Raw genomic sequence first — 27,571 nt, forward strand, 5'->3', positions numbered from 1 at the left:
TGATAAATGTATTAAAATATATCTTAGTGAAGTGATCATCAATTTATTAAAATATATCTTAGTGAAGTGATCATCAATGTATTCAAATATATCTTACTGACGTGATTGTCAATGTATTTAGATATATCTTACTGACGTGATCGTCAATGTATTAAAATATATCTTACTGATGTGATCATCAATGTATTAAAATATATCTTAGTGACATGATCGTCAATGTACTAAAATATATCTTAGTGTCGTGATCGACAATGTATTAAAATATATCTTACTGACGTGATCGTCAATGTATTTAGATATATCTTACTGACGTGATTGTCAATGTATTAAAATATATCTTAGTGGCGTGATCCTCAATATATTAAATTATATCTTACTGATATGATCGTCAATGTATTAAAATATATCTTACTGATGTGATCGTCAATGTATTAAATATATCTTAGTGACGTGATTGTTAATGTCAATGTCAGGTTTTAAAATCCAGGGAGGTCGACTGATACTCTTAACCAACATTGAATCTTGTGAATGTAAACAGGTAAAGTTATCTGTTAATGAAGCATTGTCTTCTCTGTTGGTAGTGGACTTGGCAATGTCATTTGTTGGATTGTCCCAGATTAGATTGGATTGATAAGATTAGTGAAGGCTGGCTTGTCCAGTGAGCTTGGATTCAAAATATTCCTGTATCAGTCCATCCACTGTATGTTGTTTACACTGTGGAGTCGTCCTTTGTCCAAGCAAAGGAATACGTAGGTGTACACAAAAAAATATTTATAATATTGACCCATGTGGCCTCATACATGGGTCAGTATATTCCTACGTATTCCTGTAGTCCACTGCATATCATACAGGAAGTGATTTCATGGGTGAGCTTGGAAGGTCAGCGTGTATCCCAGGTCAACTGATTCCCCAAATACTAATTCCCCAAATGTAGGGTAAATATGAAAAATATAAATGTTTAAAAATTTCTGCTGAAGTTTGGATATGATGACATCCTTGACTGCTCAAAAGCCTGCACGTACCCTCCTCTGGACCAGGCATGCATGTGACTGTTGTTTATTCAGTCTGTGGTTGTGTATGAGTGTTACAATCGGCTGTGGTTAAGGTTGCTTCATGTAAGGGGGTCTTCCCATTCCTTAACACCTGCATTATGAATGTCTTAGGGTTTTGATTTATACCTGAATATCACATATTGTTGCTCTCCTTGTAAGCTGATTAGTGCTGAGCACACGGGATCGGGTGGTCAGGCTCGCTGACTTGGTGGATGCATGTCATCGTATCCCAATTGTGTGGATCGATGCTCATGACGTCAATCACTGGATTGTCTGGGCCAGACTCGATCAGTCTCATTAAAATCGTTCTGACGTGACCCGTAATGGGATGTCCTCAGATCTTCGATTAGCGATAGCGAGAACTAAGATCTGATTTAATGAGATTGAGACTCAATTTTTTACAGAATGCTGAAACATAGCTGGAATATTGCTGAGTGCTGCGTTAAACAACAAACAAACAAAGCCAAGCACAAGTCCATACAAGACAATAAGAACAGGGTACCGTTTTATAGCCATTCCTGACCCCTGCCTCCCCAACGTGCCACCCACCTTTCCAATCTGACCCTTATCCACTCCCCTACCCCCCAACTACATTATGCTACTGATTTGCCTCCCATTTCCCTCCCATCCACTGAGTGTTGGTTGCTGTGAAGCATTTAACATGATCTTGACAGCATTTTTCAGTTAGTTTATTTATGTATAGGCTAGAAATTAGGGTCTAGAATTAATGTCTGTATGTATATAAATTGAACTAAGGTTAGTACAAGAAGTGACGTAACCCTTTCAACGGTCATTCCCAAAAACATTTTTCTATGTCTTTTTATCACCTACCAACAGTCGGTTTCAGATTGTGTTAACATGTGATGCTCCAATGCTTATATTGTATTAAGTGGAAGATGATTTAATGTCTTTACAGCATCTGAAATTAGTCTGTCTTACAGACCCTGATACAAATATATATCAAATACAGCCCATGCAAGTCTATCATGTTTGGCAAGTCTAGATCACTGAAGAGAGTCACTGGGCTCCTTTTTATTATATTTTTATTAAGATAACTGAACAACTGTTTTTTTTAATGTATGATATGTTCATTTCAGAGACTAGATTTTAGTCTACATCTGAAATTAGTCTGTCTTACAGACCCTGATACAAATATATATCAAATACAGCCCATGCAAGTCTATCATGTTTGGCAAGTCTAGATCACTGCAGTATCTGAAAATGAAGAGAGTCACTGGGCTCCTTTTTATTATATTTTTATTAAGATAACTGAACAACTGTTTTTTTTAATGTATGATATGTTCATTTCAGAGACTAGATTTTAGTCTACATCTGAAATAAGCATCTTCTTCTGAGTACAATGCATTAGATCAATTATTATGTACAAAAACTACACCCACCCACTCACTCACACATGACATAATAACTCTCCAAAACACTTTTTATTGTCATTACTTTTGTCAATCCTACAGTTTTGAAAAAAAACCTGTGAACCAAGTAACTGATTAAAAGAGGCCTAATATAACCTAAACCTATTTGTACAACCCAGCTAGTCTCTGGCTTAGTTATTGGACAGTGTCCCTGGCAAAATTACAATTTACATAGAGCCTACCAAGGTGAAGGCCATATTTAATAATGTATGTAACATATATAGTTCTATGGATGCCCGACAAACCATGGGAGGCCGAGCTGGATGTGTGAGTGTGGAAGGTAGATGCACACGCGCTCATTGGACGGCAGTTCCAAGTTCCTTATGACTATTAACAGAACTGTGTCCACATTGTGGGGCCCGAGGCATGGGGGAGTGGTCAGGTTTTATTGAAGAATTGATTTGATCAGTAATCAAGAGGTACCGTATTCACAACAGAACTTGCCTGATTCAAGTTGGACCAGGACATTTTTGTAGTTATGTATCTCCTTATTTCCTCCGAAACATTTTGGAGAGTTATAATTTCATGGGTGAGTGAGTGGGTGGGTGTAGTTTTTGTACGTAATAATTGATCTAATGCATTGTACTCAGAAGAAGATGCTGTAAAGACATTAAACCATCTTCCACTTAAAACAATATAAGCATTGGTCCATCCTATGAAACCGACCAACACCAAAAACTTTAAGATAATAAAGTATTGAGTTACGTCTATATATTTGTCTTATCTTATATTTGTTATCTAAATTCACCCATGGTGGTAAATCTAATGCAAGTACAATCTATAAACCCTACAATGCAAAGCTGTGGCCTTAATGCCCCCATTTCACTACGACCACGAATATCCCGAATCACCCTGAATAGGAAATATTTCATGTTCGTAGATAAATCGCAATCATTTCTCAAGTTCTTAAATGAATGTTATTTGATTCCCAAACGTTCATACAGTTCGCAGGGGTTTGTCGAATTGGTGAGAAAGATTTTGTTTTTCAAAAACTTTCGTGGAAGGGTCCCCAAATTGCAATTTTGTAAGAATTAAGTAAGAAGAACACGATTCCACAAGGGCCAGGACCATAGCAACACATGCACTCCGTTGAACCTCCATGGTGGAAATGACGGGTTGGCCAGCCTTTTGGGACCCAAGAACATGCAGAAGTATCAGGAAAAGTACCAATTTTCGCAAACTATTCGTAAATATGTTGTATTAGTCATATCTTATTCGTTGCGATCGTCCTGCATTCGTACATGCATTCAGCATATTTGTAACTTAGTCGTAGGTGATTCTTACAATTCGTGCATGTTTCTTAACCCATTCCTGACATTCTTCATATTTTTCAACCCGATTAGCCATGAGTTTTTGTAACTCCGTCGTACGTTTGTCGTAGCTGCTTCATACCTCCTACCGATTCTCCACGAAAATTTGCAATATTGGCCGATTCATCATAAATTTCAAAAGTTTCCGATTTTGGGTGATTCAGGTTATTCATGGTCGTAGTGAAAGGGGGGCATAATCTGTTACTGCTGTCATCTGATGTATAAATGCCCTCCTTGTTCGAATTGCCTGGTGCAATATGAGGCTTGGGCTCTGTCCACCCAACTGTCTGTTGTCTGTCCATCCATTTGACTTAAGTGGGGACAAGTGTTTTCCTAAACCGCTATGGAGACAAGGATGAAACAATCCTCGAAAATATTATTTTATAAAGAGAGATTGTCCTTGTTTTTATTTGAAAAATACTGTTGAAAAAATTACTTTTTTTTGCCATTGAGGCTGAATAAAAATACCAACTTGGAAGAAAAAATATCACAAATGATATTTGGTTGGCTCATGATAACTGGTCAAATTACAAAAACCTCGTAAATTTAAGATATCATGGATTTAAGATATTATTCTGGAAGGCTGACAGGCTGTGTGTTGAATGTTTCAACTGAAAGTGCCACGAATACAATTCAAGAGCATTTGTTAACAATTAGGGGTCAAGGATCGTCTCTGTTTCCATTGTTTGATTGACAAGCCGACAACTGAGATGTGTACAGTCATAATAATAAAGTATTGTTTCAGTGAGGACCTGAATTCTAATTACATGATTTTGAAGTGGTCAGGAACCTGTCATTTGTTTGGAGGATGGGGGAGCAGGAGGTCGAGGAGGAAGGTTGGGGTGGAAGAGGGAGGGGAGAATTGAGTTGGATGGCAATCAAGTGGTGGTATTGCTATTTTCAGGTTATTTTCACTTAGGGGCAATTTGGCCATGGACAAACATTTCTCCAGGTTTCGATATTAAAGGATTCCTACATTATTGGGTCTTGGATAGTCTGTCTTACAGACCCTGATACAAATATATATCAAAAATAGCCCATGCAAGTCTATAATGTTTGGCAAGTCTAGATCACTGCAGTATCTGAAAATGAAGAGAGTCACTGGGCTCCTTTTTATTATATTTTTATTAAGATAACTGAACAACTGTTTTTTTATGTACGATATGTTCATTTCAGAGACTAAATGTTAGTCTAGGTCTTGGAGTTTGCAGTACAGTTTATTTTCATTCTAGGGACCTGGGCCTTTCATAGAGACCCTGAAACAAACTATCTGAAAAATCCCATGCAAGTTCTTTCTTAGGTCTTGATTTCCTCAGTTTCAGAAGAAGTTGTCTGGGTTCCATTCTATTCTATATATATTACTCAAAAGAAGTTAAAGAACACCTGATTCTTTCTTATTACAATAGTTTATCTGTCATGTCTGTGTTCTAACTTCTTTTGAGTAGTATGGTTAAGGAGTGAGTGAGTGAGTATGGTTTTACGCTACTTTTAGCAATATTCCAGCAATATCACAGTGGGAGACACCAGAAATAGGTTTCACACATTGTACCCATGTAGAGAATTGAACCTCGGTCTTCGCCGTGATGAGCGAACACTTTATCCACTAGGCTACCCCACCACCCCTATTCTATAAGAGTCTATGTTAGTTACGGGATTCCTTTATACCGTTATATTTTTACATTTGGGTCATGACACGGTCTCCTTCACTTACATGTTCAATTTCATCAAGCCCTCATAGGAGTGTCTAACTAAAATGAAGCACATTTTGAGAAGGTTATATTTTTTCATAAATAATCAAGTCTGGACTAGACAAACCAGTGATAGTTACCTATACTACTCCACTTTTGATAGGAATTTTTATATCTTTCCATGATACTGATTCTCATATATCATGTGTGTATTGAAACAGAATGACATCTGATTATCACAATCAAAAGTTGAATCGTATTATTTTGATCCAGATTCTCACAGATTTGTATTTGCAATGCTGATAAACAATCAGTGTTTTCATATTTACGATCTGATTGTAAAAACCATTGCACAGAAATATTAACATTCAAAATTAAAACATTCGAAAGCCTCAACTCACACAGTTGATATGAAACAGCGAGTACCCAACACCATCCCCAAACCTCAAACCCTGTCATGTTTAATTCCTCATTAACCGATTAAACACGATTAATGCCATGATAATTTCGTGATAAAGGTTCATTTCAAATCACCAGTAACAGCAGAACAAATGTGTATATACGTGTGTCAATATACGAGTATGATTCATTGACTGAAGCTTCGTGGTTGCATTTGTGACTTGTGTTAATTGTGTTAACGTGTGATGCTCCATTGAACAGGTAATAACTAAGTATTGGGTGAGTGTGTAACACTCTAAACAGTGTTAATGGTGTATTTGTTCTCATAACAAAACATCACACAGACACATCATTATGATGCAAGATGGCTTTTCTAGAAATGGTGTAAACAGGCCTGACGATTCCTGCTCCATTACACCGCACAGCGACAGCAACTGTTCAAATATGTGTTTAGTCATGGAGGAAATGTTTCTCCTCTTGTGGTTTTATGGCCTCCAACTTCATAGGAATGTGTGTTTGTTCAAAAGATGCTAAAAGACCTAAGATGGCTTTTGATGAGTCTTGCATGATTGATTGTCAAAATTCGTAACTGTTTTCACTTTTTTACATTTGTTTTTATGTATGAGCTGTTTTTTTCATCTTTCTGTCGGACGGGCAGCAGTTTGCTTGGAATGTTGAAAACCCAGCTTGGTTCCTCTCATGGTCTTGTGTTGAGAGTGAGTGAGTTTGGTTCAACACAGCTTTGAAGAGTATTTTGGTTATATCATGGTGGGTCAACTTGATGTGGAGGAAGATCCAAGGTGATGCAGGCGTGGCAGGGTGTCATCCCACAGATGACATCCTTACCTTGTCTTGCTGACAGAGTTCACCTCTTTGGTCAGGGGACAAGGCATCTGACCTCTAATCAGAAGGTCTGTGGTTCAAATCCAATCACAGGACTCGGAAATTGTATGGCCGCTACACAGGCGTAATATGTGTTGCTCTTTTGTGAAACCCACAAACATGGGTATGACCATAGGTTACTGGCATGTCTAAGGGAAGCAACTCTGCACCTCATACAACTGGGCCACCTGTGATCATCTTGTTTGTGAATTTATTTTTTGGTGTCCCCAGAGCAAGCTATTGCTTGCGTAATATTATGTTAGTTTGTCAGCTCCCCATGAATCTTTGTAAAGCTGTACTATATATGTTCCAAACAAGGCTGGTTTGGGTGGCTCAGTTGTCTAAGGCAGCACAATTCACAGTGCTGAGTTGCTTCCCTTGGGCACACCTGAAACCTATGATTGTGGGTTTCGGATCCCAGTTCATCCTGATTATGTTTCTAGGTTTGTCAGCAGCATACCCATACTTGTGGGTTTCACATCTAAGACCTGCATCACTTCAGGCTTTCCTCCCTCATTAGGCAGACTGGAATACTGTTAAAAGCTGTGTTTAACCCAACTCACTCACTCACTCACAGAGAAACGTTTCTCATAGGAGGGTGAGGCGTGTTCAGAATCTTCACGATGTTTAAGAATTAAATCTTTAATAACTATAATAATAGCTTATTATAATAGGATTATTGTTTGAAGTGAGAAAACCAAGTAGTGTTTAAGATAAGTGTAATTTGAAAACTGCTATAATATTTAGCAAATGTTCAATGCAAGGGCAGTTAAGGCTGAAAACAACTGACAAATACTCTTCTCTTGAATTCTCATGCTCTTGTGTAACTCCAATCTTTTATTATTTAGGAGTTGAAACCAGATAACCTAAATTATTACGGACCCTGCACATTGAACAATCAAAGCTGAAATGTTCGCCGCTTGTAGCAATGTTTATTTTCACCAACAATTACGCTGTAGTTTCGGATGCCACAACAAAAGCCCTGTAGAGTATAATTGAGTTTGTCCTTGATCTACTTTCATGATGCAGATCTCGGTTATTATTGTTCTTTTGAAAAAATTTGTTTTGTTTCATTTATCATACCGTACAACCTTTGAAAATGCAGTCAGACATGTTTGGGACAACGTTTTGCTTCTCCCCTCACAGATTCTTGTGATGGAGCTTGAGAAGGGGATTGTGATGGGGATAGTGATGGAGATTGTGATGGCCTTGTGGTGGGGATTGGGTTGGGCCTTGTTATGGGGCTTGTGATGGGGCTTGTGATGGAGCTTGTGATGGAGCTTGAGAAGGGGCTTGTGATGGGGATTGTGCTGGAGATTGTGCTGGAGATTGTGCTGGGGATTGTGAAGGGGATTGTGATGGGGATTGTGGTGGGGATTGTGGTTGAGCTCTAGAAGGGGATTGTGGTGGGGGTTGTGGTGGGGATTGTGGTGGGGATTGTGATGGGGCTTGTGATGGAGCTTGAGAAGGGGCTTGTAATGGGGATTGTGATGGAGATTGTGGTGGGGATTGTGATGGGGATTGTCGTTGGGATTGTGATGGGGCTTGAGAAGGGGATTGTGATTGGGATTGTGATGGAGCTTGAGAAGGGGCTTGTGATGGGGATTGTGATGGAGATTGTGGTGGAGATTGAGAAGGGGATTGTGATGGGGAGGGGATTGTCATGGAGATTATGATGGACCTTGTAATGGGGATTGTGATGGAGATTGTGGTAGGGATTGTGATGGGGATTGTGATGGGGATTGTTGTGGGGATTGTGGTGGGGATTGTGATGGAGATTGTGGTGGGGATTGTGATGGGGATTGTGGTGGGGATTGTGATGGGGCTTGTGATGGAGCTTGAGAAGGGGCTTGTGATGGAGATTGTGGTGGAGATTGTGATGGGGATTGTGAAGGGGATTGTGGTGGGGATTGTGGTTGAGCTTGAGAAGGGGATTGTGGTGGGGATTGTGGTGGGGATTGTGGTGGGGATTGTGATGGGGCTTGTGATGGAGCTTGAGAAGGGGCTTGGAATGGGGATTGTGATGGAGATTGTGGTGGGGATTGTGGTGGGGATTGTGGTGGGGCTTGTGATGGGGATTGTGATGGGGCTTGTGATGGAGATTGTGCTGGAGATTGAGAAGGGGATTGTGATGGGGATTGTGGTGGGGATTGTCATGGAGATTATGATGGACCCTTGTAATGGGGATTGTGATGGAGATTGTGGTGGGGATTGTGATGGGGATTGTGGTGGGGATTGTGGTCGGGATTGTGGTTGAGCTTGAGAAGGGGATTGTGGTGGGGATTGTGATAGAGATTGTGATGGGGATTGTGAAGGGGATTGTGGTGGGGATTGTTGTGGGGATTGAGAAGGGGATTGTGAAGGGGATTGTGGTCGGGATGGTGATGGAGATTGTGATGGGGATTGTGATGGGGATTGTGATGGAGATTGAGAAGGGGGTTGTGATGGTGATTGTGATGGAGATTGTGATGGGGATTGTGATGGGGATTGTGATGGAGATTGTGATGGAGCTTGAGAAGGGGCTTGTGGTGGGGATTGAAGTGGGGATTGTGGTGGGGATTATGGTGGAGATTGTGATGGGGATTGTGACTGGGATTGTGGTGGGGATTGTGGTGGGGATTGTGGCTGAGCTTGAGAAGGGGATTGTGTTGGGGATTGTGATAGAGATTGTGATGGGGATTGTGGTGGGGATTGTGAAGGGGATTGTGGTGGAGATTGTGGTGGGGATTGTGATGGAGATTGTGGTGGGGATTGTGATGGGGATTGTGATGGAGATTGTGATGGCCTTGTGGTGGGGAATGTGATGGGGATTGGGGAAAGTCTTGTTATGGGGATTGTGATGGGGCTTGTGATGGAGCTTGAGAAGGGGCTTCTGATGGGGATTGTGATGGAGATTGTGGTGGAGATTGAGAAGGGGATTGTCATGGGGATTGTGGTGGGGATTGTCATGGAGATTATGATGGGCCTTGTAATGGGGATTGTGATGGAGATTGTGGTGGGGATTGTGATGGAGATTGAAGTGGGGATTGTGATGGAGATTGTGATGGCCTTGTGGTGGGGAATGTGATGGGGACTTGGATGGGCCTTGTTATGGGGCTTGTGATGGGGATTGTGATGGAGATTGAGAAGGGGATTGTGATGAGGATTGTGATGGAGATTGTGATGGAGATTGTGATGGGGATTGTGATGGAGATTGTGATGGGGATTGTGATGGAGAATGTGATGGGGATTGTGGTGGGGATTGTGATTGGGATTGTGATGGAGCTTGAGAAGGGGCTTGTGGTGCGGATTGAATTTGGGATTGTGATGGAGATTGTGACAGAGATTGAGAAGGGGATTGTGATCGGGATTGTGATGGAGAATGTGATGGGGATTGTGGTGGGGATTTTGATGGGGATTGTGGTTGAGATTGTGGTGGGGATTGTTATGGGGATTGTGATGGAGATTGAGAAGGGGATTGTGGTGGGGATTGAAGTGGGGATTGTGATGGAGATTGTGAAGGGGATTGTGGTCGGGATTGTGATGGGGATTGTGGTGGGGATTGTGATGGAGATTGAGAAGGGGATTGTGGTGGGGATTGTGGTGGGGATTGTGATGAAGATTGTGATGGGGATTGTGATGGAGATTGTGGTAGGGATTGTGATGGGGATTGTGATGGGGATTGTTGTGGGGATTGTGGTGGGGATTGTGGTGGGGATTGTGATGGAGATTGAAGTGGGGATTGTGATGGAGATTGTGGTGGGGATTGTGATGGGGATTGTGGTGGGGATTGTGGTGGGGCTTGTGATGGGGCTTGTGATGGAGCTTGAGAAGGGGCTTGTGATGGAGATTGTGGTGGAGATTGTGATGGGGATTGTGAAGGGGATTGTGGTGGGGATTGTGGTGGGGATTGTGGTTGAGCTTGAGAAGGGGATTGTGGTGGGGATTGTGGTGGGGATTGAGAAGGGGATTGTGATGGGGATTGTGGTCGGGATGGTGATGGAGATTGTGATGGGGATTGTGATGGGGATTGTGATGGAGATTGAGAAGGGGGTTGTGATGGTGATTGTGATGGAGATTGTGATGGGGATTGTGATGGGGATTGTGATGGAGATTCAGAAGGGGATTGAGATGGGGATTGTGATGGAGATTGTGATGGTGATTGTGATGGAGATTGTGATGGGGATTGTGATGGAGAAAGTGATGGGGATTGTGGTGGGGATTGTGATTGGGATTGTGATGGGGCTTGAGAAGGGGCTTGTGGTGGGGATTGAATTTGGGATTGTGATGGAGATTGTGATAGAGATTGAGAAGGGGATTGTGAAGGGGATTGTGGTAGGGATTGTGATGGAGATTGTGATGGGGATTGTGATGGGGATTGTGATAGAGATTGAGAAGGGGGTTGTGATGGTGATTGTGATGGAGATTGTGATGGGGATTGTGATGCAGATTGTGATGGAGCTTGAGAAGGGGCTTGTGGTGGGGATTGAAGTGGGGATTGTGGTGGGGATTGTGGTGGAGATTGTGATGGGGATTGTGATGGGGATTGTGGTGGGGATTGTGGTGGGGATTGTGGCTGAGCTTGAGAAGGGGATTGTGGTGGGGATTGTGATAGAGATTGTGATGGGGATTGTGGTGGGGATTGTGAAGGGGATTGTGGTGGAGATTGTGGTGGGGATTGTGATGGAGATTGTGGTGGGGATTGTGATGGGGATTGTGATGGAGATTGTGATGGCCTTGTGGTGGGGAATGTGATGGGGATTGGGGTAAGTCTTGTTATGGGGATTGTGATGGGGCTTGGGATGGAGCTTGAGAAGGGGCTTGTGATGGGGATTGTGATGGAGATTGTGATTGGGATTGATGTGGTGGAAATTTTGATGGGGATTGTGATGGGGATTGAGAAGGGGATTGTGGTGGGTATTGAGTTGGGGATTGTGATTGAGATTGTGGTGGGGATTGTGATTGTGATTGTGGTGGGGATTGCGATGGAGATTGTGATGGAGATTTTGGTGGGGATTGTGATGGAGATTGTGATGGAGATTGTGATGAAGAGTGAAGTGGGGATTGTGATGGAGATTGTGATGGGGATTGTGGTGGGGATAGTGATGGAGATTGTGATGGGGATTGTTGTTCGGATAGTGATGGAGATTGTGATGGCCTTGTGGTGGGGAATGTGATATGGGTTGTGATGGGCCTTGTTATGGGGATTGGGATGGAAATTGTGATGGGGATTGTGATTGTGATGGGAGATTGTGATGGAGAATGTGGTGGGGATTTTGATCGTAATTGTGATGGGGATTGTGATGGGGATTGTGATTGGAGATTGTGATTTTGATTGTAATGGGGATTGTGATGGGAGATTGTGATTGTGATTGTGATGGAGATTGTGATGGGCCTTGTTATGGGGATTGTGATGGGCCTTGTGATCGGAAATTGTGATGGGGATTGTGATGGGCCTTGTGATGGACCTTGTGATGGAGATTGTGATGGGGCTTGTGATTGGCCTTGTGATGGAGATTGTGATGGGCCTTGTGATGTTAGATTGTGATGTTAGATTGTGATGGAGATTGTGATGGAGATTGTGATGGGGATTGTGGTGGGGATAGTGATGGAGATTGTGATGGGGATTGTTGTTCGGATAGTGATGGAGATTGTGATGTTAGATTGTGATGGGAGATTGTGATGGAGATTGTGATGGAGATTGTGATGGAGATTGTGATGGGGATTGTGGTGGGGATAGTGATGGAGATTGTGATTGGGATTGTTGTTCGGATAGTGATGGAGATTGTGATGTTAGATTGTGATGGGAGATTGTGATGGAGATTGTGATGGAGATTGTGATGGGGATTGTGGTGGGGATAGTGATGGAGATTGTGATGGGGATTGTTGTTCGGATAGTGATGGAGATTGTGATGGCCTTGTGGTGGGGAATGTGATGTGGGTTGTGATGGGCCTTGTTATGGGGATTTGGATTGGAATTGTGATGGGGATTGTGATTGTGATGGGAGATTGTGATGGAGAATGTGGTGGGGATTTTGATCGTAATTGTGATGGGGATTGTGATGGGGATTGTGATTGGAGATTGTGATTTTGATTGTAATGGGGATTGTGATGGGAGATTGTGATTGTGATTGTGATGGAGATTGTGATGGGCCTTGTTATGGGGATTGTGATGGGCCTTGTGATCGGAAATTGTGATGGGGATTGTGATGGGCCTTGTGATGGACCTTGTGATGGAGATTGTGATGGGGCTTGTGATTGGCCTTGTGATGGAGATTGTGATGGGCCTTGTGATGTTAGATTGTGATGGGAGATTGTGGTGGGGATTGTGGTTGAGCTTTAGAAGGGGATTGTGGTGGGGATTGTGATGAAGATTGTGGTGGGGATTGTGATGGAGTTTGTGATGGGGATTGTGATGGAGATTGTGGTGGGAATTGTGATGGAGATTGTGATGGAGATTGTGATGGGGATTGTGATGGAGATTGAAGTGGGGATTGTGATGGAGATTGTGGTGGGGATTGTGGTGGGGATTGTGATGGAGATTGTGATGGGGATAGTGATGGAGATTGAAGTGGGGATTGTGATGGAGATTGTGGTGGATATTGTGATGGAGATTGAAGTGGGGATTGTGGTGGAGATTGTGGTGGATATTGTGATGGAGATTGAAGTGGGGATTGTGATGGAGATTGTGGTGGATATTGTGATGGAGATTGAAGTGGGGATTGTGATGGAAATTGTGGTGGGGATTGTGATTGGGATAGTGATGGAGATTGTGATGGCCTTGTGGTGGGGAATGTAATGGGGATTGGGATGGGCCTTGTTATGGGGCTTGTGATGGAGATTGTGGTGGAAATTTTGATGGGGATTGTGATGGGGATTGAGAAGGGGATTGTGGTGGGTATTGAGTTGGGGATTGTGATGGAGATTGTGATGGAGATTGAAGTGGGGATTGTGATGGAGATTGTGATGGGGATTATGATGGGGATAGTGATGGAGATTGTGATGGACTTGTGGTGGGGAATGTGATGTGGGTCTTGTTATGGGGATTGTGATGGAAATTGTGATGGGGATTGTGATTGTGATGGGAGATTGTGATGGAGATTGTGGTGGGGATTTTGATCGTAATTGTGATTGTGATTGTGATGGAGATTGGGATTGGAGATTGTGATTGTGATTGTAATGGGAAGTGTGATGGGAGATTGTGATTGTGATTGTGATTGTGATTGTGATGGAGATTGTGATGGGCCTTGTGATGGGGATTGAGATTGGGATTGTGATGGGGATTGTGATGGTGATGGGGATTGTGATGGAGAATGTGATGGGGATTGGGATAGGCCTTGTTATGGGGATTGTGATTGGAGATTGTGATGGGGATTGTAATGGGAGATTGTGATGGGCCTTTGTTATGGGGATTGTGATGGGCCTTGTTAAGGGGATTGTGATGGGGATTGGGATGGGCCTCGTTATGGGGATTGGGATGGTCCTTGTTTTGGGGATTGTGATGGGTCTTGTTATGGGACTAGAGATGGGGCTTGTGATGTTAGATTGTGATGGGGATTGTGATGGGTCTTGTTATGGGGATTGTGGTGGAGATTGTGATGGGCCTTGTTATGGGGATTGTGATGGGCCTTGTTATGGGGATTGGGATGGGCCTTGTTATGGGGATTGTGATGGGAGATTGTGATTGGTCTTGTTATGGGACTAGAGATGGGGCTTGTGATGTTGGATTGTTATAGGGATTGTGATGGGCCTTGTTATGGGGATTGTGTTGGAGATTGTGATGGGGCTTGTGATAGGCATTGAGTTGTGGATTGTGATGGGGATTTTGATGGGAGATTGTGATGGGAGATTGTGATTCGTCTTGTTAGGGGACTAGAGATGGGGCTTGTGATGTTAGATTGTGATTAGGATTGTGATGGGCCTTGTTATGTGGATTGTGGTTGAGATTGTGATGGGGCTTGTGATGGGCCTTGTTATGGGGATTGAGTTGTTGATTGTGATGGGCCTTGTTATGGGGATTGTGATAGGAGATTGTGATGGGGATTGTAATGGGAGATTGTGATGGGTCTTGTTATTGGACTAGAGATGGGGCTTGTGATGTTAGATTGTGATGGGGATTGTGATGGGCCTTGTTATTGGGATTGTGGCGGAGATTGTGATGGGGCTTATGATGGGCCTTGTTATGGGGATTGAGTTGTTGATTGTAATGGGGATTGTGATGGGCCTTGTGATGGGGATTGGGATAGGAGATTGTGATGGGGATTGTAATGGGAGATTGTGATGGGTCTTGTTATTGGACTAGAGATGGGGCTTGTGATGTTAGATTGTGATGGGGATTGTGATGGGCCTTGTTATTGGGATTGTGGCGGAGATTGTGATGGGGCTTGTGATGGACCTTGTTATGGGGATTTAGTTGTTGATTGTGATGGGGATTGTGATTGGCCTTGTTATGGGGATTGTGATGGGCCTTGTGACTTTAGATTGTGATGGAGATTGTGATGGGGCTTGTGATTGGCCTTGTGATTGGCCTTGTGATGGGGCTTGTGATGGGCCTTGTTATGGGGATGGAGTTGTTGATTGTGATGGGGATTGTGATGGGCCTTGTTATGGGGCTTGTGATGGGCCTTGTGATCGGAAATTGTGATGGGCCTTGTGATGGAGATTGTGATGGGGCTTGTGATTGGCCTTCTGATGGAGATTATGATGTTAGATTGTGATGGGAGATTGTGATGGGCCTTGTGATGGAGATTGTGATGGGCCTTGCGACTTTAGATTGTGATGGGAGATTGTGATGGAGATTGTGATGGGGCTTGTGATTGGCCTTGTGATGCAGATTGTGATGGAGCTTGAGAAGGGGCTTGTGGTGGGGATTGAAGTGGGGATTGTGGTGGGGATTGTGGTGGAGATTGTGATGGGGATTGTGATGGGGATTGTGGTGGGGATTGTGGTGGGGATTGTGGCTGAGCTTGAGAAGGGGATTGTGGTGGGGATTGTGATAGAGATTGTGATGGGGATTGTGGTGGGGATTGTGAAGGGGATTGTGGTGGAGATTGTGGTGGGGATTGTGATGGAGATTGTGGTGGGGATTGTGATGGGGATTGTGATGGAGATTGTGATGGCCTTGTGGTGGGGAATGTGATGGGGATTGGGGTAAGTCTTGTTATGGGGATTGTGATGGGGCTTGGGATGGAGCTTGAGAAGGGGCTTGTGATGGGGATTGTGATGGAGATTGTGATTGGGATTGATGTGGTGGAAATTTTGATGGGGATTGTGATGGGGATTGAGAAGGGGATTGTGGTGGGTATTGAGTTGGGGATTGTGATTGAGATTGTGGTGGGGATTGTGATTGTGATTGTGGTGGGGATTGCGATGGAGATTGTGATGGAGATTTTGGTGGGGATTGTGATGGAGATTGTGATGGAGATTGTGATGAAGAGTGAAGTGGGGATTGTGATGGAGATTGTGATGGGGATTGTGGTGGGGATAGTGATGGAGATTGTGATGGGGATTGTTGTTCGGATAGTGATGGAGATTGTGATGGCCTTGTGGTGGGGAATGTGATATGGGTTGTGATGGGCCTTGTTATGGGGATTGGGATGGAAATTGTGATGGGGATTGTGATTGTGATGGGAGATTGTGATGGAGAATGTGGTGGGGATTTTGATCGTAATTGTGATGGGGATTGTGATGGGGATTGTGATTGGAGATTGTGATTTTGATTGTAATGGGGATTGTGATGGGAGATTGTGATTGTGATTGTGATGGAGATTGTGATGGGCCTTGTTATGGGGATTGTGATGGGCCTTGTGATCGGAAATTGTGATGGGGATTGTGATGGGCCTTGTGATGGACCTTGTGATGGAGATTGTGATGGGGCTTGTGATTGGCCTTGTGATGGAGATTGTGATGGGCCTTGTGATGTTAGATTGTGATGTTAGATTGTGATGGAGATTGTGATGGGGATTGTGGTGGGGATAGTGATGGAGATTGTGATTGGGATTGTTGTTCGGATAGTGATGGAGATTGTGATGTTAGATTGTGATGGGAGATTGTGATGGAGATTGTGATGGGGATTGTGGTGGGGATAGTGATGGAGATTGTGATGGGGATTGTTGTTCGGATAGTGATGGAGATTGTGATGGCCTTGTGGTGGGGAATGTGATGTGGGTTGTGATGGGCCTTGTTATGGGGATTTGGATGGAAATTGTGATGGGGATTGTGATTGTGATGGGAGATTGTGATGGAGAATGTGGTGGGGATTTTGATCGTAATTGTGATGGGGATTGTGATGGGGATTGTGATTGGAGATTGTGATTTTGATTGTAATGGGGATTGTGATGGGAGATTGTGATTGTGATTGTGATGGAGATTGTGATGGGCCTTGTTATGGGGATTGTGATGGGCCTTGTGATCGGAAATTGTGATGGGGATTGTGATGGGCCTTGTGATGGACCTTGTGATGGAGATTGTGATGGGGCTTGTGATTGGCCTTGTGATGGAGATTGTGATGGGCCTTGTGATGTTAGATTGTGATGGGAGATTGTGGTGGGGATTGTGGTTGAGCTTTAGAAGGGGATTGTGGTGGGGATTGTGATGAAGATTGTGGTGGGGATTGTGATGGAGTTTGTGATGGGGATTGTGATGGAGATTGTGGTGGGAATTGTGATGGAGATTGTGATGGAGATTGTGATGGGGATTGTGATGGAGATTGAAGTGGGGATTGTGATGGAGATTGTGGTGGGGATTGTGGTGGGGATTGTGATGGAGATTGTGATGGGGATAGTGATGGAGATTGAAGTGGGGATTGTGATGGAGATTGTGGTGGATATTGTGATGGAGATTGAAGTGGGGATTGTGGTGGAGATTGTGGTGGATATTGTGATGGAGATTGAAGTGGGGATTGTGATGGAGATTGTGGTGGATATTGTGATGGAGATTGAAGTGGGGATTGTGATGGAAATTGTGGTGGGGATTGTGATTGGGATAGTGATGGAGATTGTGATGGCCTTGTGGTGGGGAATGTAATGGGGATTGGGATGGGCCTTGTTATGGGGCTTGTGATGGAGATTGTGGTGGAAATTTTGATGGGGATTGTGATGGGGATTGAGAAGGGGATTGTGGTGGGTATTGAGTTGGGGATTGTGATGGAGATTGTGATGGAGATTGAAGTGGGGATTGTGATGGAGATTGTGATGGGGATTATGATGGGGATAGTGATGGAGATTGTGATGGACTTGTGGTGGGGAATGTGATGTGGGTCTTGTTATGGGGATTGTGATGGAAATTGTGATGGGGATTGTGATTGTGATGGGAGATTGTGATGGAGATTGTGGTGGGGATTTTGATCGTAATTGTGATTGTGATTGTGATGGAGATTGGGATTGGAGATTGTGATTGTGATTGTAATGGGAAGTGTGATGGGAGATTGTGATTGTGATTGTGATTGTGATTGTGATGGAGATTGTGATGGGCCTTGTGATGGGGATTGAGATTGGGATTGTGATGGGGATTGTGATGGTGATGGGGATTGTGATGGAGAATGTGATGGGCATTGGGATAGGCCTTGTTATGGGGATTGTGATTGGAGATTGTGATGGGGATTGTAATGGGAGATTGTGATGGGCCTTTGTTATGGGGATTGTGATGGGCCTTGTTAAGGGGATTGTGATGGGGATTGGGATGGGCCTCGTTATGGGGATTGGGATGGTCCTTGTTTTGGGGATTGTGATGGGTCTTGTTATGGGACTAGAGATGGGGCTTGTGATGTTAGATTGTGATGGGGATTGTGAACGGTCTTGTTATGGGGATTGTGGTGGAGATTGTGATGGGCCTTGTTATGGGGATTGTGATGGGCCTTGTTATGGGGATTGGGATGGGCCTTGTTATGGGGATTGTGATGGGAGATTGTGATTGGTCTTGTTATGGGACTAGAGATGGGGCTTGTGATGTTAGATTGTTATAGGGATTGTGATGGGCCTTGTTATGGGGATTGTGTTGGAGATTGTGATGGGGCTTGTGATAGGCATTGAGTTGTGGATTGTGATGGGGATTTTGATGGGCCTTGGGATGGGAGATTGTAATGGGAGATTGTGATGGGAGATTGTGATTCGTCTTGTTAGGGGACTAGAGATGGGGCTTGTGATGTTAGATTGTGATTAGGATTGTGATGGGCCTTGTTATGTGGATTGTGGTGGAGATTGTGATGGGGCTTGTGATGGGCCTTGTTATGGGGATTGAGTTGTTGATTGTGATGGGCCTTGTTATGGGGATTGTGATAGGAGATTGTGATGGGGATTGTAATGGGAGATTGTGATGGGTCTTGTTATTGGACTAGAGATGGGGCTTGTGATGTTAGATTGTGATGGGGATTGTGATGGGCCTTGTTATTGGGATTGTGGCGGAGATTGTGATGGGGCTTGTGATGGGCCTTGTTATGGGGATTGAGTTGTTGATTGTAATGGGGATTGTGATGGGCCTTGTGATGGGGATTGGGATAGGAGATTGTGATGGGGATTGTAATGGGAGATTGTGATGGGTCTTGTTATTGGACTAGAGATGGGGCTTGTGATGTTAGATTGTGATGGGGATTGTGATGGGCCTTGTTATTGGGATTGTGGCGGAGATTGTGATGGGGCTTGTGATGGACCTTGTTATGGGGATTTAGTTGTTGATTGTGATGGGGATTGTGATTGGCCTTGTTATGGGGATTGTGATGGGCCTTGTGACTTTAGATTGTGATGGAGATTGTGATGGGGCTTGTGATTGGCCTTGTGATTGGCCTTGTGATGGGGCTTGTGATGGGCCTTGTTATGGGGATGGAGTTGTTGATTGTGATGGGCCTTGTTATGGGGCTTGTGATGGGCCTTGTGATCGGAAATTGTGATGGGCCTTGTGATGGAGATTGTGATGGGGCTTGTGATTGGCCTTGTGATGGAGATTGTGATGTTAGATTGTGATGGGAGATTGTGATGGGCCTTGTGATGGAGATTGTGATGGGCCTTGCGACTTTAGATTGTGATGGGAGATTGTGATGGAGATTGTGATGGGGCTTGTGATTGGCCTTGTGATGGAGATTGTGATGGGGATTGTGATGGAGATTGTGATGGGGATTGTGGTGGGGTTTGAGATGGGCCTTGTCATGAGGATTGTGTTTGGGGGATTGATTTGTGGATTGAGATGGGCCTTGTGATGGGGCTCGTGATTGGGATTGTGATAGGCCTTGTTATGGGGATTGTGATGGTGTAGGACAAAACAGGCATAGATTCCATTAACATTATAAAACATCCACTGAATAAATCATGTTGACACTCCTATGTAAAGGCAAACTGGCAAACACCTATAAGTTCGTAAGTCTAGATTTCTTCAGTTTCACCCGGCTCCTTTCAGTAATATATTAAAAGACAATTTACTAAAGGAATCTGAAAATATTTTCAGATAATGCTAGTGTAAGCTTCTCTGCACACACATAAACAAGCACAGAGGCAACAGTTTCCATATTTACACAGAAGTACAGCTGGGCAGGCGGTGTCTAACAAAACCTCCTATCCCGCTGCTCCTTCACCTGTGTCTTCCTCCGGAGTCGGTGTCCATGATCTCTCCTGTATAAATGCAGCTTAGATAGGTACAATGTTATAACGGAGATGCTAATTGGGGGTTGTAGCATGTGGCAAATCCATAAGTCATGGAAATGTCAAAAGAGCACTCTGAGAAGCAGCTGTGGACAACATGGGAAATAGGGTAATTGCTGTTAGCATGCATGAGCTTTACACACTGGAATGGAGAAGAGGCTTGTTTTAACGAGGTTCCAGGTTCCGGGACTCAAACCAGGTCTTGAAGAGTTCAGCTGATCTCTTATGGGTCTGTGTCGCTTTGTCAAGTTACAAACAATCAGAGAGGTACCTGTGTCACATAGCAATCTTAGCACAAGAGCTGTAAATCTAGGCAAGAGTATGGGCACATGGTTATCTTAGAACTACAAAACCAAACCATCTCCGGTGCCGCGATCCGATGTGCACTAAATGACCATCCCACTCATTCAGCCATCTACTCACCCACCAACCTACTGACTCACCAACCCACCCAAATGTTCACCAACCAACCCAGCCTCTCACCAACCAGCCAACCAACCAACCCACCTAGTCACCAATCAACTCATCAACCACACTCACTCACCCATCCAAGCATTCACTAACAAACCCGCTCATTAACTCACCCACCGACTCATTAACTCACCCACCTACTCATTAACTCAACCAACCAACCAAACCACCCACCCACTCATTAACTTACTCACTCACAAAACCAAACCACTCGCTCACCCACTCAATGATCTCCCTAACCCATCCAAGCATTCACCACCAACCAACCCACTCACCAACCAACCAATCCAACCACTCACAAATCAACTCATCAACCAACACACTAACTCACCCACCCACTAACTCACCTACCCACCCAAGCCTTCACCAACCAACCCGCTCATTAACTCACCCATTTAATCATTAACTCACCTATCCACTCATTAACTCACCCACTCATAACTCACCCCCAACTCATTAACTCACCCACCTACTCATTAACTCACCCATCTTCTCATTAACTAACCCACTCACTCATTAACTCACCCACTTGCTCACACACTCAATGACCATCCATCTCACCAACACACCCACTCACCCGCCAACCAACCCACCAACCAAACCACTCACTCACCCACCAACCCACTGATTCACTCACCAACACACCAACCCACTCCACTCACTCATTAACTCACCCAACTCATTACCTCACCCACCAACCCACCCTCTCATTAACTCACCTAACCACTCACCAACCCACTCATTAACTCACCCACTCACCCAACTCACCCAACTCATTAACTCACCCACCCATTAACTGTACAGCAACAACAAATAACTATCGACAACAAAACAAATGAGCATATATTTTTTGAATGAATTACAGTACTTGAAATGGCAACACAAAGTGTATGTCATGGGTCATAATCATTATCGTATCAAAATACATAATAAAATGTAATTCTGGTCCGAAGCAGCCACGCCAGACCCTGCAAGCAGAGCCTGCCCTTATCTTTCTCTGCTGGTTATTTAATCAAGAGGAAATTGTTTTGGCAGCCCCAAGCTAAAATTATCCCATACATCTGTAATGTGCTGGGATTTATCCTGATGACATATTAGATGGGGACTCGACCAACTCATGGCCTGAGAGAGACATCAACAATAATGCAATAACTCTATGTTTAGAATGTTATGACTTTTTAGCGAAGTAATATGAGTATTATGCATGCTTTCTGCTTCCTTTACTTTGAGGGGCTGTGATGTATTTAGTGCTGTGGCACATAAAGTATGCATATCCTGTTTCTAGGGAGTGTTGTTGGTGCAGTATCCTTGTTTGGAGGAGTGGCTTGCTCAGTTTTATTGGTTTTCATATTTGTCTGTCAGACTGAAAAACATTTGTTGTGCAGATGATGTGGGTAATTGTTGATGTCAGATTTGGTGGGATTGAGATGTTTGTTTTTTGTTTGGGGAGGGGGGATGGTGGAGATGATGGTGCTGGGGATGGTGATATGATGTTAGTGGTGGTGAAAAAGGTGATGCTGGTGATGGTGCTGATTCAGTGCCCCAACAGTCCAACAAGACCAGTCCCTGCAGCATCTCCACATCTTGGAGATGCTCCAGGGACTGGTTTTGTCGGACTGTTGGGGTGGGCATGTCAAGATGCTCCAGGGACTGGTCTTGTTGGACTGTTGGGGTGGGCATGTCAAGATGCTCCAGGGACTGGTTTTGTCGGACTATTGGGGTGGGCATGTCAAGATGCTCCAGAGGCTGGTCTTGTTGGACTGTTGGGGTGGGCATGTCAAGATGCTCCAGGGACTGGTTTTGTCGGACTGTTGGGGTGGGCATGTCAAGATGCTCCAGAGGCTGGTCTTGTTGGACTGTTGGGGTTGGCATGTCAAGATGCTCCAGGGACTGGTTTTGTCGGACTATTGGGGTGGGCATGTCAAGATGCTCCAGGGACTGGTCTTGTTGGACTGTTGGGGTGTGCATGTCAAGATGCTCCAGGGCCTGGATTTGTCAGACTCTTGAGGTGGGCATGTCACAATGCTCCAGGGACTGGTCTTGTCGGACTGTTGAGGTGGGCATGTCAAGATGCTCCAGAGGCTGGTCTTGTTGGACGGTTGGGTAGGGCATGTCAAGATGCTCCAGGGACTGGTCTTGTCGGACTGTTGAGGTGAGCATGTCAAGATGCTCCAGGGACTGGTCTTGTCGGACTGTTAGGGTGGGCATGTCAAGATGCTCCAGGGCCTGGACTTGTCGGACTGTTAGGGTGGGCATGTCAAGATGCTCCAGGGACTGGTCTTGTCGGACTGTTGGGGTGGGCATGTCAAGATGCTCCAGGGCCTGGATTTTTCAGACTGTTAGGGTGGGCATGTCAAGATGCTCCAGGGACTGGTCTTGTTGGACTGTTGGGGTGGGCATGTCAAGATGCTCCAGGGACTGGTTTTGTCGGACTGTTGGGGTGGGCATGTCAAGATGCTCCAGGGACTGGTTTTGTCGGACTGTTGGGGTGGGCATGTCAAGATGCTCCAGGGACTGGTCTTGTCGGACTGTTGGGGTGGGCATGTCAAGATGCTCCAGGGCCTGGACTTGTCGGACTGTTAGGGTGGGCATGTCAAGATGCTCCAGGGACTGGTCTTGTCAGACTGTTGAGGTGGGCATGTCAAGATGCTCCAGGGACTGGTCTTGTCAGACTGTTGAGGTGGGCATGTCAAGATGCTCCAGGGACTGGTTTTGTCGGACTGTTGGGGTGGGCATGTCAAGATGCTCCAGGGACTGGTCTTGTCGGACTGTTGGGGTGGGCATGTCACAATGCTCCAGGGACTGGTCTTGTCGGACTGTTAGGGTTGGCATGTCAAGATGCTCCAGAGGCTGGTCTTGTTGGACTGTTAGGGTTGGCATGTCAAGATGCTCCAGAGGCTGGTCTTGTTGGACTGTTGGGGTGGGCATGTCAAGATGCTCCAGGGACTGGTCTTGTCGGACTGTTAGGGTGGGCATGTCAAGATGCTCCAGGGCCTGGACTTGTCGGACTGTTAGGGTGGGCATGTCAAGATGCTCCAGGGACTGGTCTTGTCAGTCTGTTGGGACGTGCATGTCAAGATGATCCAGAGGCTGGTCTTGTCGGACTGTTGGGGTGGGCATGCCAAGATGGTCCAAGGACTGGTCTTGTCGGACTGTTTGGACAGGCATTTGGGTATGTTGTTCCCTGGAGCATTTTGACATACCCAGACTGACACATAGACGGATTCCAGACAAAACTCTCTGACCTCTTCTTCTCGAGGTCATCAGTCCCAGGTGACACAATGTAAAGATGCCAGGGAGGTGTGAAAGTCACTCAGTGGAAACCGTGAGAACCAACTGTAATCTCCACCCGCCCTGTAACAACTGGGGGGGGGGGGGATGTGAGGTGCAGTTGAAGGGGGGTAATTTTATATCTATGGAAAGAGAATTTTTGCAGACAAAATAGAAATATTTTGTGTTCCAGTGCATAATCATTGTTTATAATGATTGTTGATGAGGAGCATGTTGATGATGATGTAATATTTTTTGCACACAACACATTTTGTCCAGAAATGTTAAACACATCTGAGACACCCCCACCCCACCCCCATGCACAACACAGGTCAGCAAAGATGCAAATGAAATGTAGTCCTCCTATCCAGCGTGAGAACAAGTGTTAAGATAGGAGGGGAGTTGAGTATGTAAGAGTAGACAGCCTGGGGGACTTGGTGTGCTCTATAAATGTTGGTAACACCTGTTAACGATGACTCTGAACCCAAGTGAACATTTATTTGGCAGGGTGATCACGAGGCTCCATTGGGTAAACACCTGATAAAAAAAGACTTGAAACTGAGGGTCTGGAGGAGTGGGTCATGATAGTTAGTGTTATTATACTTAATTCCTCTATTACATCATAGCCATAAATTGTCACTTTGGCTGTCGTCACACCAGAAAAGCTTTAGATTTTCAACAGACGTCCTCTGATTATTTTTGAGGTAAACTCTTTTCTCAGGCTCCCAAGGTGGGAAAACGTAACTTCTTTCCTGTGTGATGACCCTGTCCTACACAGCTGTATTGTCCATGAAGATACTGTTAAGCTACGGCCTTCAGCAACCCATGCTGGTTGTCAGGTGTAACCTATGGGATCGGGTGGTCAGGTTCGCTGACTTAGTCGATGCATGTCATCATATCCTAATTGCATAGATTGATGCTCATGATGTCAATCACTGGATTGTCAGGCCCAGGCTTGATTATTTACAGTCTGCCATCATATAGCTGAAATGTTGCTGAGTGTGGCATTAAACAATAAACAAACAAACAAACAAACAAATAACAGCTATAATGCCTGTAAGAATGTGAATTATACCACAGAATATAGCAAATTGTCATGTAAACTTTCGGGCGCAGATAATTTGCAGCTTGCTGTAAAAGTTAATGGTTGTGCACTTATTGGAGCTGGGCACTCAGTATGGTGAATATGGTTGCCCTTTTATTTAAATGGTTGGCAATATTTGAAGGAATGAGTGGGTATGGTAACATGATGCTTTAAGCAATATTCCAGCAATTGGCCACAATTGGCCTTCACACATTGTAGGGAATTGAACCTGGGCCTTTTGCATGAAGAACAAACACCTTGACCACCAGGCTACTTAACTATAGGTACTTGGGACTAAATATGATGGGGAGGGTTGTGATAGTGAAACTGGTGGTGATGAAATCTAATAATTAATTTATTATGGACCGCCTCTATGGTCTAGTGGATAAAGCGTCTTTCCAGTGAGCGAGAGGTCAGTGTTCGATCCCTGGCTGCGTCATGCCAATAAATTTTAAAACATGGGACTGATGCTCATCATTAGTTACTGGTTGGTTCGACATCAATATACTGTGTCTGAATGGTGCTTTCATGTTGAACTGTGGCACGGTATCTCAGTGAGCTATCACCATAACACTGGCAAAAGTCTGGAGTTGACAAGCAAACACACACAATGCATGCATGTCAATATATTATACAGGTGAAATAATCTTGAATGTGACATTAAAACCCCATTTTACCTTACCTCACCTCGCCTAATGTAAGTTTAATAGAGTGTATTATATGTACCGGTAGCCTGTCACAAAAGAAATTGTTAGACTGCAACTTCCTTATACAACAGTTGTAACACTAAGACTGCAACTTCCTTATACAACAGTTGTAACACTAAGACTGCAACTACCTTATACAACAGTTGTAACACTAAGACTGCAACTTCCTTATACAACAGTTGTAACACTAAGACTGCAACCTCCTTATACAACAGTTGTAACACTAAGACTGCAACTACCTTATACAACAGTTGTAACACTAAGACTGCAACTACCTTATACAACAGTTGTAACACTAAGACTGCAACTTCCTTATACAACAGTTGTAACACTAAGACTGCAACCTCCTTATACAACAGTTGTAACACTAAGACTGCAACTTCCTTATACAACATTTGTAACACTAAGACTGCAACTACCTTATACAACAGTTGTAACACTAAGACTGCAACTTCCTTATACAACAGTTGTAACACTAAGACTGCAACCTCCTTATACAACAGTTGTAACACTAAGACTGCAACTACCTTATACAACAGTTGTAACACTAAGACTGCAACTACCTTATACAACAGTTGTAACACTAAGACTGCAACTTCCTTATACAACAGTTGTAACACTAAGACTGCAACTACCTTATACAACAGTTGTAACACTAAGACTGCAACTTCCTTATACAACATTTGTAACACTAAGACTGCAACTACCTTATACAACAGTTGTAACACTAAGACTGCAACCTCCTTATACAACAGTTGTAACACTAAGACTGCAACTACCTTATACAACAGTTGTAACACTAAGACTGCAACCTCCTTATACAACAGTTGTAACACTAAGACTGCAACTTCCTTATACAACAGTTGTAACACTAAGACTGCAACTACCTTATACAACAGTTGTAACACTAAGACTGCAACTACCTTATACAACAGTTGTAAAACTAAGACTGCAACTACCTTATACAACAGTTGTAAAACTAAGACTGCAACCTCCTTATACAACAGTTGTAACACTAAGACTGCAACTACCTTATACAACAGTTGTAACACTAAGACTGTAACTTCCTTACACAACAGTTGTAAAACTAAGACTGTAACTACCTTATACAACAGTTGTAACACTAAGACTGCAACTTCCTTATACAACAGTTGTAAAACTAAGACTGCAACTTCCTTATACAACAGTTGTAAAACTAAGACTGCAACTTCCTTATACAACAGTTGTAACACTAAGACTGCAACTTCCTTATACAACAGTTGTAACACTAAGACTGCAACTTCCTTACACAACAGTTGTAAAACTAAGACTGCAACTTCCTTATACAACAGTTGTAACACTAAGACTGCAACTTCCTTACACAACAGTTGTAAAACTAAGACTGCAACTACCTTATACAACAGTTGTAACGCTAAGACTGTAACTTCCTTACACAACAGTTGTAAAACTAAGACTGTAACTACCTTATACAACAGTTGTAACACTAAGACTGCAACTTCCTTATACAACAGTTGTAAAACTAAGACTGCAACTTCCTTATACAACAGTTGTAAAACTAAGACTGCAACTTCCTTATACAACAGTTGTAACACTAAGACTGCAACTTCCTTATACAACAGTTGTAACACTAAGACTGCAACTTCCTTACACAACAGTTGTAAAACTAAGACT

The 27,571-nt window shown here is 43.9% G+C and overlaps 3 protein-coding genes across 3 annotated transcripts in view; 1 reads left to right on the forward strand and 2 right to left on the reverse strand.

Annotated features, from left to right (window-relative positions):
• LOC124138465 (glutamic acid-rich protein-like) overlaps positions 1 to 27,571 on the forward strand; it is a 102,664-nt gene that overhangs the window by 54,543 nt on the left and 20,550 nt on the right. The gene's annotated exons all lie outside the window — the stretch shown is intronic.
• LOC125374214 (putative uncharacterized protein DDB_G0290521) lies at positions 10,459 to 12,379 on the reverse strand (the record flags this gene model as incomplete). The annotated part of the gene is made up of 2 exons (XM_048385133.1): positions 10,459 to 10,602; positions 12,323 to 12,379. Coding segments are annotated over 2 exons (201 nt in total), but the record flags the coding sequence as incomplete, so codon positions are not given.
• LOC125374215 (putative uncharacterized protein DDB_G0290521) lies at positions 12,400 to 22,807 on the reverse strand. The gene is made up of 5 exons (XM_048385134.1): positions 22,387 to 22,807; positions 19,801 to 19,872; positions 15,861 to 15,996; positions 15,341 to 15,428; positions 12,400 to 12,453 (listed from the first exon to the last, which is right to left on the reverse strand). The coding sequence occupies exons 1-5, from the start codon at positions 22,805 to 22,807 to the stop codon at positions 12,400 to 12,402; spliced, it is 771 nt and encodes a 256-aa protein (XP_048241091.1).

The sequence above is a fragment of the Haliotis rufescens genome, unplaced genomic scaffold, assembly GCF_023055435.1.
Source record: "Haliotis rufescens isolate VD_foot unplaced genomic scaffold, xgHalRufe1.0.p SCAF_54, whole genome shotgun sequence".
Taxonomy (NCBI): Eukaryota; Metazoa; Mollusca; class Gastropoda; order Lepetellida; family Haliotidae; genus Haliotis; species Haliotis rufescens.